Source organism: Scatophagus argus, chromosome 8 (genome assembly GCF_020382885.2).
Source record: "Scatophagus argus isolate fScaArg1 chromosome 8, fScaArg1.pri, whole genome shotgun sequence".
NCBI classification, from domain to species: domain Eukaryota; kingdom Metazoa; phylum Chordata; class Actinopteri; family Scatophagidae; genus Scatophagus; species Scatophagus argus.
In genome coordinates, this window is record NC_058500.1 from 17897889 (window position 1) to 17912920 (window position 15032).

Below are 15032 nucleotides of genomic sequence, written 5' to 3' on the forward strand. Positions count from 1 at the left end.
GGACTGCAACTGCAGGTGCTGCAGCTCTGAAACTGCATGGAAACTCAAAGTGCTTTGGCTCTGAAGCTATAGGAGTAATAGCTTCATAAACAATGCATTATCCTCTGCTGTACTTCTCAGCAGCGCCAGAGAGAAGCAGAAGGTTGAGCCCCTCAGGTTAATGCACTGGTAAATGGTCTTGAATTGTTGAGGAGAAAGCTGTAGCATCACCACCTAATGCAAAATGTTATTCAGAGCAATTCAGCCAGTTCTCACTGATGTTTTGACAGTCTGTTAATTTTATGATAATAAGGTCCAATAACTAGAGCAGAAGCACACACAACACAGAGAGCAAAACCTATTAAGAAAGGACCATAACATTCATTTTGGTTGTTGACTTTTTACTGGCATTTAAACATTTCTTACAGAAATAATTTTCATACAAACTCTATTATTTTAAATTTATCTAGCACCTGCTGTGTACAAACACATGAAGAGACACATGGTGTGAAACATGGTGTGAACACAAAAGAAACAATGTTATACCCAGAGATGAAGGAAACAGGGCAAGAAAGAAAGAAAAGGGTGTACGGTATACTATTTGTGAGAAATCAAGAGTGTGTAGGCTGAGAAAATTTTTTAACAACTTCTTAACAGCAGTCTTAATGATTCTAAAGGCCTGCCTCTCTGTAGGAACATCGTCCAACCCGGAAACAGTTGCATCGACTCCAACACAGCACATGGCTGTTGGTGTTTGTTCCTGAAAATGTGACAATCAGATACAAAGATAGACAGTTTCACTTGACAACATCAATTTCTGTTTTCATAATGTCAAGCTGCCTGGTGTGCTGTCAAGTCAGCAATGGCTGGTTGTGGTAACCCACTTGTACAGAATGCAATGAAACAGTAGCAGGTAGCGGAGATTGCTTCACAGCTTAAAAGTGTTGGCAGTCTGTACTTGTTTGTAGTGTTGTAGATACACGGTGTACCTTTGTTTACTTTCCACACGAGCCATCAGTTCCACTTGGCAAAAGCTGTATGTGTGGTTTTGTGTGTTGAAGTGAAATGGAAACTATGCCCGCCTGAATCAAACCAGCGCCGGTAGAGCTGGTAGAGTTTTGGAGCACAGAGACTGGATATTTGCATGAAGGCTGAGTGTATTACAGGACTCCAGGTATGATGAGTAGTGTGTCTCTACGTCATGTTTAACACACATCTCAAACTGTAAGGACATTTCCTGTACTCACATTTGTAAGACAAACTGATAACACTGTTTTGCACAACAGTACTTCAGTCAACAATTGTGGGTTTGACATTACCCCATGGTGTGTTTCCTGCCACTGGCATCTTGGCATGTACTGCAACTCTTTTAAGCTCTCATACAAAAACCTTAACAATACAGCACATGACCTACTGGGAATATATATAGTGATGCTGGAGACAGAGCAGGTTTAATGTATGCATCATCACCACTGGAAGAAACAGATTAATCTGCAGATCAGTGCAGCACACTACAGCTCTCTCCTTCATTTCGCATCTCGTTTATAAATGTTACAGCCAAAGGTTCCAGCGTTGACCAAACTTGCAAAAACTGATCACAAATTTGTTCCACTCAAGGCATGCTTCGTTCTGCTTTCAAGGTGTATGAACATCTTCCCAAACAAATATCAGGAGAAGTCAGCCAAGTGCTTTTTTTAACTAAACTTCAGTATAGTTCTGGATCTCCAGCATCAAACTTTCTCAAAGGGGAACAAATGTTTCTCTTGTCCTCTCTTTTCCCGTTTTGACATTGTCTTCTTCTTCAGTCCACTGATGCTCCCTTCGTCCTCCTCTGCTTGTCTGTTCTGGGGCCAGGACATGGCCAGAGTTTCAGAAGCAGTCTTAGCTCCAGGACTCCCACCTTCACCTGCCTCCTCATCGGACGAAAGCCCACCGGTCTCCTCTCCTTCAGCAAGGCTACCTAGTCCCTGGCTCTTCTTGCTGTAGCGCTGTTTAAGCTTTTCTCTGATCAGTAGACCCTTCACCAGCAGAGTCCAGTTGGAGGTCGCCCTCTTTTCCCTTTTCTGGAAAGCGGAAAGAGGAGAAGAAAAAGTGATGTAACGTTTTGGTGCCAAACAGATTTTAAATAACCAGTTAATGAGCTGATTCTTAATAACTAATTTTGTCACCTTCACTGCAGAGTGAGTCATGTCATAGAGATTTAATAGCTTCTACTCAACAATTCTCAAATGAGTTCACAACAAAATCCACACAAAAGAACAAGGTTAGTCACTCTCTCTCTCTCACACACCCACACCCACACACACACCTCTTTCTCCTTCTGTTTCTGCAGCTCTTGGTCTTCCACCCAGGCTGCTCGGAGAATCTCCTCATGCTCCTCGCAGACAATGTAACCATCAGTCCTGAAACACATGCAAAGCAAATATAAATTTTTCCCCAACATTTTTCCATTTGTTTTCTTACTTTCTTCTGTAATCCAGGAAGCTAAACTTGCTGTGAGGAGATTTCAGATTGAATGATTATTTTAATAATGTCCTAGAGGTTGAAGAAGTGGCTTGTGACCGGAGGGTCGCCGGTTCGATTCGCCCACTGGACTGGGAGGAAAAAATTGAGTGTGGTGGAGTGATTAATAAGAAAAAAAGCAAGGCACTTAAGCACCAATTTGCTCCCCGGGCACCTGACAGTGGCAGACCACTGTTCCTGTGTGTGTGTATTTAATTTGCTGGGTGTTGCATGTGTGTTCAAGCAAGGATGGGTTAAATACAGAGGACAAATTCAGTGTGTGTAAAATATATATATACTGCCACTAAAGTTGATTCTAAAAAAAATTCTTCTTCTACTAAATAGTCACATCATCCTAACAAAAAAAGAATTTCCCTTAGGGACAACAGAACTAATACTAAATAAATAAATGAAACTTAAAAACAAGATTCTGGAGGCAGATACAGGTATAACTATGTGAGAGTAAATAGAAAGAAGCAAATTAGGGCATAACATATGTTCTGCATTCTTGCAGGGGTTACAAAATGTCCTGCATCAAAGTAAAGCAAATGTCAGCAGAAATTAGACACAGTGAATACATTGTTAAATCCTGAGATGGGGATGGGACTAAAATCACTGACATGCTCCTGTCTTGATCAGATTCCCCTGCTTCCTTGCATTTAACTGATCCGTTCCAGCCAGAGGTTTTCTCAGTGTTGTCTTACACAGCATGCGAGTATCCTCCGTGGAAGTCGAAGCCTGTAACCGCAGGGGCAGCCTCGAGGTTCAGCTTTCTGGCCACGCGGTGCAGGTTGGACAGCCTGAGGTGAACACAGCCTACTGGTAACATGCAGGGCTTGAACAGGTAGACGTTACCGTATTCGTTACGGGGAACCTAAAGGGAACAGACACAGAAAATACTTTTTGATGAGCTTTCGTGACTTGTCATTTGTCATGATTCGTCACCTCTGATTTCTTCCTTGATATGCACAAATTCACATTTTCCTCTAAAATTATTAGTTGTTTATAAAAAGTATGTTCCATTTTCCCTGCTATATTCTAATATTTGGTGCTAGAGTGACCTTTTTTCAGCCACCATTCTAGTCCACAAAGACGGTTACCTTCCCGTCCACAGCTATAGGTGGTTGGTACTCTTCAGTCTGCCATTCTCCAAACAGAGCCAGGTCATTTTCATCCTTCAGCTCGGACATCATTCTGGCCTTACGGGAACGATTAGAGAAGCCCTTCACCATCTGACAGAGAGGGATACAGTGGCATGATTTTACACACTGTCTAATTATTTACTCATCATACAATAAATCAAGTACAGCGATTTGAATTTTATGTCGCTAAATGTGTCACTGTCTTCGTGTGGCTTAGAAGAACTCAGCAAATCAAACAAATCATGCATTCAAGTTTTAGATCCAGATGTGAAAGTATCTGTGCCATGCTATACAGTGCATCTCAGTAAGTCAGGAGAATTCATGTAAAGTCAGTAGCTACACAGTGGAAAAACAGATTTGTTTGGTTAGTGTATGTTATTTTCACAACTCCACTCAACCAGACCTCAACTACTTTAATGTTGGGAAAAGATTCAAGATTCAAAGATTCAAAGCTTTTATTGTCAAATGCACAGTAAGGAAACAGTTTTCCCTGTACAATAAAATTCTTACTTTGCTGTCCACACTGAATGCCATGAAAAGTTTAAGGTATATTAAAAAAATAGAATAATTTAACAAAATAGGCAATTTGAAAAGAAGGGAAGGAGTGTAGTCGTTTATCCCATTAAAATTGTGTGTTTGGTGGCTATATGAATGACAATCAGTGGACTGATGAGTCACATTTAAATGAACGGCTTGTGATTAAGTTCTCATTTTGAGGCTAACTGTTGTTGTTGAAGCTGTTCCTCTCAGTTGTTACCATAACTCACAGATCATGCAAGCGAAGGCTGGTCAACTGATTTGAGCGGAGGCTAGAGGGAATTAACCCAGAGGGGTACGAAAACAAAAAGTAGGCTCAAACGAAAAGAAGAGAACTGAAGGAGGGAAGAGAAAATAGATTCCTCTCTCACCTTGTATGGCTCTTCTCCAAGTCTAACAGTTCGTGCTTCTTTCAGCCATGTGTCCCTGGAATGGAGGGTGTGCACACAGTCCCTGAAGAGAAAGATTTATATATGATAAAAATAACAGCAATTTTTTTCATTTGCCTAGGAATTTGACATTGTGCTTGTGGCTTTAATCCAGTGCAGATGAGATGTTTTTTGATTGTATTTAAAGGTATGTTTTCAATGTGTGGACATTGGATAACAAACATCAACAGTCAACAGCAGCAGATGTACTGATAATTCACAGCTAGCAGATCGCTATCCGACGGAGAACACCACAGCTTCAAACAAATAATAGTTTAAGTAATGTAATAATCTAATAGCACCACCAGGTGGACACTGATGCTCACAGCAGGTCAAGATGAGCTGTGTGCCATTTCGGATCATCCTCCGAAACACCTGGCCGAGTCTCTTTGTGAGGAATGAAAGTCCAGGCTGAACCTGCTCCTCCTCCCACATGCCAGTCTAACATCATGCCACATTCAGGTGCTTTTTGTCAACTCAGAAAGTGAAATATTTTTAGGTTATTGATAAGGAAATTGCCCTTAAATGACCAACAAAAATGACAAACAAAACAGCACTGACGTGGGACAAAGTTCATTTAATGAACGAGTCCTTCCCACAACAACAAAGCGAAAAATACAACAGTTGGCCTATGAAAATAAAACCCAAGTGACGCTTCTTGCATCTGACAGTGCAGCTTAGTGATTCTCCAGCAGATCTGCAGTTACCTCCTGAAGCTCAGCCAGTGCGCGGCTCTCAGCTCTAAGTGAACGGTCAGACTGGGAGCCAGACAGCTTGATGATGGGTTCACAGAGTGGAGAGGATGGAGCTGGAGAATAATCTGATTCTGTACAATGGGTTAATGGTGGATTATAGTCCTTTTGGCTCATTGCCAGGGACTGGCAAACTAACTAACGCTCTGGGACTCTTCCACTGGTGAGTGACATTAGATGCAAATTATTTCTGAATTTCTGAATATTCTGCAGGGATCCAGAGAGCTGCAGAGTATACGTCTGCTGCGTTTTCAAAATTCAGACCATTTCTCACACACTGGCCAGTGCCTTTGACGTGGGAACAGACCTTATCAACTCACTGTTAATTTGTTCTAGTGATGTAGCCTAAGGAAAGTGTAGCCCTCAAACTAGGACACAGCCTACAACTTCACTACAAATAAGGGGTCTGCCACTTTCTCTTTCACAGTGTGTTACACATCAGCATTCACACCTTATACCCTACAAAGCATGTCATGGAAAGCATCTTGAGAAATAATTTATTTAAGATGTTTTCATGGTTGACTGTTTTACCACTGACCTGGAGTACACTGGCTCTCCTCTGCAGTATCCCAACACAGTGGCTGTTGGAGGGTAGATAGCTTCATATTTCAGCAGGTGTCTCTTTAAGGCATACAGCGGGTGGTTCTTGTACTCTGCTACTGAGACTGGCAGCGGCTTGTTCAACAGCTTGTTCTGGAGCTGGGTGGCCAACATGGGGGAAACACAAAGAGATGTTTGGCATGATGTAAAAGTAGTTTGTGAGAAAAATATAAAGCTCCATGCTCACAGTGAGGGAACTTTTTGCCTTCTATGTATGAAAATTTCAGAGTTCAAACTTTCCCTTTCAAATCTCTCTCATGTTTTGGATGGGACTTTACACTGGGCTGAAGACCTTTCTGCCCACTGTCATTTATCTGAATACCTGATGAAAGACACTCTCTCTCTCTCTCTATCATCTTTTAGAAAAAACGAGAACATGCCCGTTCTCTTGCACTGAGACTTACAAGAGACTATGAGACTGACGAGGAGTCACATTCATCACTTCATGAATCAAATGATAAAAACGGACAGACAAATCATCCATGTGTTGAGCAAGTATTCCATGCTACATCATACAACACAATAGTGTACGCAACATTTTTAGTGATTTGGAAAAGGTTGTCTCTGTTTTTAATTATGTGGAGTGAGTGGACTCAGCTTCACCCACCTTAAATCATCTTGTTTTGCTCATTTGATGAAACTGTTTAGTCAGTTGAAAACCACTTTGTACTGGGTAAGAAAAAGTGTGTGGTATTGTTGTACAATACCTCACATCAGTTTCCCACAAAAAAATACACAAAAATAGTAATTCACTGGTTAAGACAGCTAACTGGTTTAGAGTTGCTAAAAGTTCTAATTTTGTCACTTTTGGACAACATTAGTCATCTAATACACACCATACTAAAACAATACGAAATGCAAGTTAAAATGTTGACATGCAGTCCCACAGTGAGGGGTTCAAGGATGGAAAAGGAAGCATATGTCACTGAACCCGTCAACCTTGAAAGATCTGATTGAAAAATGTGTTTCAGGATTATGAGGGTGTGAAAATATCTGCAGAACTACCAACGATAAAGAAAAACCTATCAGTAGAAAGTAGTAATTAATACTAGTAATTAATCAGTATAATAATTAATCAGTATCAAATTGTTTTTGTGTGTGAGCTTAAATTCACAGGTGTTGGGAGGTTATATGGATGTGACAAAATCTGTCTCATCTGTCCAGCTGAGCTGTCTGTCTCACCTCCTTGTCTTCCTTTATGTCCCTTTCGTCCTCGGGTCCCACGAACGGCTCAAGGGTTTCCTCCCACCATTCATCGTCCACCCGCCTCTTCCTGGACGATGTCATCCAGGTGGGGTCATACTTCTTCCCCAGGTCCTTCACAAACCCATCCCCATCCACCGACACCACGTATGACACCGGTTTTGTTGCATTCTGGGAGCAGAGGTGAGGCATCCCGACACCGTGTTCCACATCCACACAAACCCAGGAAGAAGTTTTTTCCAGATAGACCTCCAACCACTCGTCTGCTCCAGGCCCCTGCTTCATTTTCCCGCTCCTTCGCTTTGTTCCGTTGCTCTTCGTTCCTTCTCGTTGTTCTTCATCTTCCTCTTTTTCCTCCCACTCCTGGTCCTCCTCCTTTACCATTTTTTTCCCTCCACCACTCCTTCTCTTCGGGGCTTGTGTATTCTTGCTTTTGGTCACTTTGGATTTGTTTTTCTCTTTCCTCTTGTTCTTCTTTGTGGATTTGGCCTCACTCTCTGAATCTGCACTGTCCTCCTCCTCACTGTTAGCCTGGAATTCCTCCTCATCGCTAAGCCCCTCCTCCTCGTTTTCCCCTTCACTGTTGCTCTCCTCTTTGTAACTGACTTTTGAGGCAATACTGCGGCGTTTTGAGTTCTTTGGCCTCTGCCCTCCTGATGTAATAACCTTTTCCTTTTCCTCCTCATCCTCCTCTACCTTTATTTCTTTCCTCTTTGCTTTCTTTCCCCCTCTGTCTCCTTTGGTCCTCTCCCCTCCCGCTGGTCTCTTGGTGCCAGGAGAGATCTTTGGCTCAGGGGGGCTGGTCTTGTAGTTTTCCTGGCCTGTGTTGTCCTTTCCTGCAGCAGCAGCAGTCCCTTTGCCCTGGAAAAGGGACACAAAGATTTTTACTGGTAGATGATGTGCACAAGACCAGAGGACTCTAAAACCAAACAGTAACTAATCAGTCTGTAATAAATAGACATATTCAGAGGCAACAGTAAAATATATTTAGAATAACAAAGAGGTGTTGTTCCTGTCACTAATGAAGTTTGCTAATTTATTCTTAGAAACAAAACTACTGGAATGTTAAACAGACATATCCTCTGGGGAGCACAGACCAGGGCTGCCCAAAGGTGGCCTGTCATGAGGTTAAATTTGGTCCACCAGATGTTTCTAGCAAAAAAAAAAAAAAAAAAAGAGTAAAAAATATATAATAATGTAAATGCAATGAGGTAAAAAAAAAAAAGTATTAAATTATGTATCCCTTATTATTGTTGTTCTGAGCATGACAGGTGAAGTGACACAGGAAGTCAGTCAACCAAAAGAACTTTGGATCCTAGAACCATTTTACATCTTAACAATACAATACAATAAAATAGGTGCCTGCTTTTAGCCTGTGGCCCACCATTCAGTTTCACTTTGTGCCCTCCAAGTTTAAGTGCCGCTGCTATAGATGTTTGATTCCCAAGTCAGGGGTACCAAGAGGATTTGGAAGGATTGTGGAGAACTCAACTCATGTAAAAGACTCCAGTTTGATTAAAATTAAAACATCCACTATGGAGACAGCTGTGACTTCTTCACACTATGGTTGTGCAAGTGCGCACAGAAACATTCACAAAAAGTAGCTGCTAAACATTTGAAATTCTTAAATTAACAGAGTCAAAATAGAAGTTTACTCAACTGAAAGATTAAACAATGAACTTCAGTTCAAAAGTGCAATGATTTTTCTATGTCAGAGCAACACTTTCAGTATAAGAGGAAGCAAGGTGTGTTAAAGTACAACTTTTAGTTGTCAGTCAGCATACTGATGACTTGAGTAGAACAGTTAAAAGCAGAATTCAGTGTACATTTAACTGCAGCCCTCAACTACGTGTAGTTGCTGCAATTACATCAGTATTCTCTAAGGGGTTCACTAACAGACTGTAAGTACCTTAGTTGTTGGGAGTTTGAGAGGAATCGGCTGCAAAGAAAGAACCAATCGGCAGAAGAGCTCCAGAGACCTCAGGACCAACAGGAACAGCTGCAGGAAACACAAAACACGTGGGAGCATAATTATTTATTTAACTTACTTCGTATGGTCACTCTTCATTAAATGGTTTAGTCATATGTCAAAGAACCAACATGAGTCATTTCTTGGTGGTTTTGGGCTGACAGGCTGGCCAGCCGTCTCTCCAGCAGAGCTTGGGGCTCCGGACGTTCCTCACAAGGAAGACTAGGGTTGAGGGTGAATGTTGCTCTGAACCTGGATGGGCAGAGATGGAAGTGAAAAGATGAAAACAGATATAGAAGATACAGCAGTATTTACACTACGCTATATAATATATGAGTTTTGAGCTTCAGGCACCACAACATATTCCAAGTTTCTTATTTTACAAGCACAGACCATTTGAGCAGTCCTGAGAGGTAGTTGTGGTCGATGCGTTCCTTGCTGACCATGCTGAAGTGAGCGGGCAGCAGTGACAGAGTGATGGCCAGCAGGTCTGGTTCACTGCACAGACGGTTGCGGAACATCCCGCTGGCTATCAGGCACATGAGGTGGACCTGAGAGGCCAATCAGAGGTTTGTAACGACCACTATCCCACTGTGCTGACTTCAGGATAAGAAAACAGTGATACAAAGAACTGGTGGGTAAAAGATGTGTGTTTTCACCTTGTGTGTGTCGATCACCAGGTCCTTCTTGTATCGGTTCATCATCCGCCTTAGATACGTCTCAAACTCTGCCTGCCTCTTTTGCCTAACCAATGTGAAATTATAATTAGAGTAAAACAGACAAATGCTACTCCATGGTGTACATTCAAAGATAAGAAAAAGATATATATAACCCTATCTATTGGCTGTTGGAAGTGCGCACTCTACGTGTTTGTAAACAGAATTTGTAAAAAACAAATTGCATGATGATGCAGTGTGTCTACAGGTTTGAAAAATGCAGTGGCTTAGCAGTTACTGGCAGAGGAAGCTCCATGGACATCCATAGGAATTCCACTGAACATTAAGGGTTAAGGGTTCAGCGTGTAGGGCTTAGTGGCATTGAGTGGTGAGGCTGCAGAGTGCAACCAACTGAATACCCCTCGATTCATCCTGTGGTAGAGTCTGCTACATGCTCCCTTTGTAGATATGAAGGAGTCATTCGAAGGTAACCAACACATAATGATTCCTTTTACAAGTGATTGTGCACTAAGGAAATATAATTCTGAATATTATATATCATTTCTACCACTAGATTCTGATAAATCCGTCACACTGTATTGTGCTGTTACAGTATGAAGGCAGTGTATATTTTTTACAGAAAATACCTACCAATTATATACTCCATTTTCAGTGCAAAAATAAAAAATAAAAAAAAAAATAAAATAAAAAATATTTTTTACAGAAAATACCTACCAATTATATACTCCATTTTCAGTGCAAAAATAACAATTGTTTAATTAATATAAATAAAAATTAATGCCATTTTAGATTTTAATATAATCTTTCACATGTGTGCTGAGTATAGTATATTATTATGCACAAATACACTTACTTTTTCCTGACTTCTGGAGTTTCAATCTCTATCTCAACTGACTGAGAGGGCAGGACGGGTTCTGGTGGTTCAACTGGACCCAGCGGCTCCGTCAGCTCTGATCAACACAGACACGCTCAATGATTTTCCACTTCTGTTTCCTTCTTTCCACCCTACATACTGCATCTCTTGGAAAATTGTTTTCTCACCTTTGTACATAAAATTAAACAGCTGGAAGCACTACAAGAAGCTAACAGTGATCCCTCACTTACCTTCTACTTCTTCCCAATCATCCTCATCTTCCTCACTGTCCTCCTCCTCCTCCTCTTCTTCTTCTTCTTTCTCTCTTTTCTTGGCATTCACTGTTCCCAGCCGTGGAGGGGAGGTCAACATGTCAAAGTCATCTTCACTGTCAGCCTCCTCCTCCTTCACTGGTGACTGGAAGTATTTACTGGTTTTGACATCAGTGAATGTGTTGGAAGAGGTGCTCCTTGCTGCTCGTGTTGAGGAGGAACGTGGTTTGGGTTTGACCTTCCTCTCGAGCTTCTCCTCTTCCTCTTTGATGTCAATACCTGGAGGGACAGACAGAAGGGAATGGTAAATGTATTCTGTGTTTGAGTAATGATTAAGACTGAGTAAATTAGTTTTCAGTCTTCTACTTTTCTTTATTTATTGCCTTATATAATCGGAACCCTTGTAATTTCAAACTGCTATATTTAGCATCAAAGAATATGAACCACATTAAAGTAAAGCAGAAGTACAGTCACCCTGAATAAACAAGATCACCATCACCAACAATTTTGCCTCTATGAGCATGGCATATTATATTGTGAGCCACGGGGTGACAAGAAAAACCACTGTTAAAAAGTAAATTGGGGGTATTTTTTGTCAACAGAAAAGGGACCTAAAGCTCTTTAGAATTTCTAGTCAGACACCACAGGAAACGACAATTTTCTACGAGATTAAAAGCCAAACATGAGTAAACACAAATCAGAGGAATCAAACAGAACAACGGTGGTGGTTGGGGTCCCCCTCACAAAAGGAAGTAGAGCAGTTTATCTGAGTTATAGTCAGTTTTTAAATCACTTGCTGTGAAATATGAAAGGCATAAAAAAGGCATGAAATAGATTGCAAATAATTTCAGCCATAGTCTCACTTGTTTCTGGTGAATGCAGTGTTCAAACATACTACACAGAGGACATTTCTATTGCTACTGCTACATTTGTGTGTTTTCCAAATAAAGTACCGCAAAGCCTAAATGTCTATATAAAACTGTGACAAGGGCAGAGAGATAGATAGGAAACATCTGAATTTAAAACAAAACAGGAAACTGGAAGACGCAGAGAGACCAGCTGGATTAAGATACACAAATCTAACACATAGTTACTGATGGCTGAGACTGATGCATGACTGAATGCATTTGCATGCAGTAGGTATGCATGTGTATGATGCACGATACAAATACTCTGAGAGCAATGGTCCCTAGTCTAGGGTTTTTTGTTATGCAAACATGATTCCTGTTTTGATCATGTAGAGCACAGATGTGTATATGGGTCAGCAGATCCACTCCAGTAACCAGCTACATCAGACGTACATGCACCTGCACTCTGGTTGCTCAAAAATTGTGTTTTTGATGGCAATAAATAATAACAATCAATCATATGTATGAAGACACGTCCTCTGAAGACCCCACATATTGAGATCATAAGGAGATTTTGAGAATTCTCTCCAAAATACACTGAATCCTCACTGTGCAGCATTTCAGTATCTATCAGTATACTGTGATGATATATCTATGTCATGTTATTTCTCAAAATATTGTAGAACAAATTGAAACTGAAACTGACAAAATTAGTTACTGAAGGTTTTGTTTTGTATGTGTAAAAGGTTTTGTCTGACGTAATGCTTGACAGGTGACAAACAAAATCAAACAAAATGTAACTTTAAAGGTAACTTTATTTTATCCACTAACTCAAAAATAGACACACAGACCCTGTTGGAGCAAGTAAACCGACCCTCCTAACCACACAGATAAACATTAGTTAGCTGGCTACACTCGGCTTCCCATTCATTTTGCAACGCAAAATACACACCATTTGCTGCAAACAGTGAGGAGGATGAGAGTTTTTCATACCTGCATCTTTCTTCTTGGTTCTTGTTTGCGTTCCACTGCTGTTTGCCCTTAGCACCTGCTTCAGTTTCTTTGTATCGGCCTCTGCCCGTGCACATTTACTCCGCTTCGTCATGTTTTCTTTGTGTCTCTTCTCAAACTTTTCCCAATAAAAAATACTTTCTCAAAGTGTCGTCTGGGAAAAACTAGACCTGCGGAAGTCCGTCAGTTCTCCACATGGTGTTGTGTAAAGGCAGGAAAATAACAGTTATTCAACATTTCACTCAGAACCTTTCATAATAGAAGAGCCTGCACTCTGGTTGTTTTGGTGGGCAGAACTTCAGACGTCACGTCCGCTTTTTCTTCTTCGCCGCTATTATTGCAGTAGCGCCGAATGGAACAATGTACCTTGTTAAACCTCCCAAATCTCAAGGCCTACTTAATTTGTCAGATGAACAGGAACTTCCATTCAGACATGTACTGCAATCTGCCGAGGGATAGCTGTATGTAGATTGTGACGTGTTTAGGGTGATGTAATACTATATTTTGGACGCTGAGGGGCGGTGTTGTTTTATGTGTGAGACTTAGCTGAGACAAGCCACACGGGATGTGTTCAAGAGAGACCGCTGACGACGCCGTTGTCTCTGTTTCAGACAACTCATATATTAAAAATGTCACCATGAAGTGTGACCGTTTTTGCAGTGACACATTAATAACTACATTCATGGACTTTCTTGAAAGAGACACTCTGACCGGGAGCTCCCAACAGCCCGAGGCGTAGCCTGCATAATAAACTCAACAGTAGAAAAAGTCACATGTCTAGCTCAATATTAACAACAGATGGCATTAAAGATCATATCACACTTTGTACAAGTTTCATCTCATTTACAGTTAATATGTGTGTCGTTACTGCAAGCCATTTAAAGACCACACAGTAATGTCACTTTTACAGTTTCTTACTTTTTCAAATAAGGCTGCACATTTAGCTGCATTACCACATAATGATGATGTAACTTTGCCATATAAAAATAAAATAGGCCCTATAATGTTCAGTGTGAATGTGATGGATAACATGAAGCAAATGTCAAGCTGGTTTTCATTTGAACTTTGAATGTGGAAAGAATGGAGGGTTCAGAAATATGCTATACTATGGTATGGAAACACAAGATAGAGGGCCATTTGTGGGGACCCCATGTTAGTTATATATCTGTGATTTCTGGTGTAATAAGAATGTGTTTTGTTTTGTTTTTTAATCACAATCAGCATGTCTCCAAGTATTTGTCGAATCAAAACAATTCACAGTCAAGTGAGAAAAGCATATCAACATGAATTCTGGTGCACATTTTACTTTAGTATGATGATGAATGGATCCTCAGGGTGCACAGGGACGTGTGACCATTAGCCAAATCTGGCCAACTACCTGGCAAAAGAACCTAGCTTACTAGCCAGGCCTGAAAATGAGTTGTCACCAACAGATGAGTTACTATTAGTTTTCAACAATAACTTCAGATCATCTAATTGTAAATCTGAAAATGCCTCCTCTTACACTGAGGCGAGCTTGTTCACTGATATGATTCTCTGCTGTTATAAATTTATTATGAATATAAATTTTTTTCATCACAATACCTCAGTCTCACCTCTCTAACTAAAAGAACTTTAATTTGATTCACATCCCATTTGTGTGGCTTTCCTCACAGCCGTGTCAAGCAGATTTCAGACTACAGAAGCGAGAATGTAGCTGTAGTCACTTTTCTGTTTGTGAGCCATTTCCTGGGGTTTCTCTGGCTTCTACTGAGTACGTGCTGGGATTTTCTCTTCATCCTACTGGGACCCCGAATAAAAATTAAGTGGGTAAAAGACCATGACTGAATGAATTCTCCATCTTGTCATTTTACAGCGGGCCTCTGTGATACCCCTGGAACGAGTTCTGCCTTTCTAGTCTGAATCAATTTGGTTTACTTCAGTTCAATTTAATTTTCACTCTGCTCTGATGTGATCCGTATCGATCAAGCTGGGATTCGGTGGCAGATGTGTGCGTTTCACTTCAGAGAGCCGACTGTCAGCTGATATCGTCGCACAGCTCCAGACTGACTCGTTGCAGTAGGGGCCTGATGGGACCAGGGGACCATTTCTGTCTTACGTGTGTGTATGTGAAAATCGCACACCACACATGTTCACATACCTACTGCATGCATACGCATAAATAAATGCATGTTTATGTGTACAGTGCATGTGCATCCATATATCTGTGTGACCGTGTGGCAGATTTTCACTTCATGGTCTCCTGGATGTGTGCATGCA

At 41.0% G+C, this 15032-nt stretch overlaps 1 protein-coding gene across 2 annotated transcripts; it reads right to left on the bottom strand.

The window, feature by feature from the left end:
- Positions 1-1410: 1410 nt before the first annotated feature.
- On the bottom strand, positions 1411-13292 carry xpc (xeroderma pigmentosum, complementation group C). 2 transcript variants are annotated; one of them, XM_046397170.1, is made up of 14 exons: positions 12756-13292; positions 10894-11193; positions 10643-10739; positions 9772-9856; positions 9506-9663; positions 9244-9364; positions 9053-9142; positions 7840-8004; positions 5879-6039; positions 4532-4613; positions 3582-3713; positions 3186-3355; positions 2288-2381; positions 1411-2042 (listed from the first exon to the last, which is right to left on the bottom strand). In XM_046397170.1, the coding sequence occupies exons 1-14, from the start codon at positions 12865-12867 to the stop codon at positions 1710-1712; spliced, it is 2100 nt and encodes a 699-aa protein (XP_046253126.1). In that variant the 5' UTR covers positions 12868-13292; the 3' UTR covers positions 1411-1709. The 2 variants fall into 2 exon arrangements, with proteins under 2 accessions (XP_046253126.1, XP_046253125.1); XM_046397169.1 differs by having other exon boundaries at positions 7123-8004; positions 12756-13289.
- Positions 13293-15032: the final 1740 nt, after the last annotated feature.

What these genes read in the sequence shown, in the direction of transcription:
- xpc (XM_046397169.1), bottom strand. Translation starts at nt 12,867, where the DNA reads ATGACGAAGCGGAGTAAATGTGCACGGGCAGAGGCCGATACAAAGAAA. An exon ending in AACCAAGAAGAAAGATGCAG is followed by an intron (nt 11,194 to 12,755) that starts GTATGAAAAACT and finishes CTGTCCCTCCAG; the next exon opens with GTATTGACATCAAAGAGGAA. An exon ending in CTCTCAGGACTGCTCAAATG is followed by an intron (nt 9,365 to 9,505) that starts GTCTGTGCTTGT and finishes CTGCCCATCCAG; the next exon opens with GTTCAGAGCAACATTCACCC.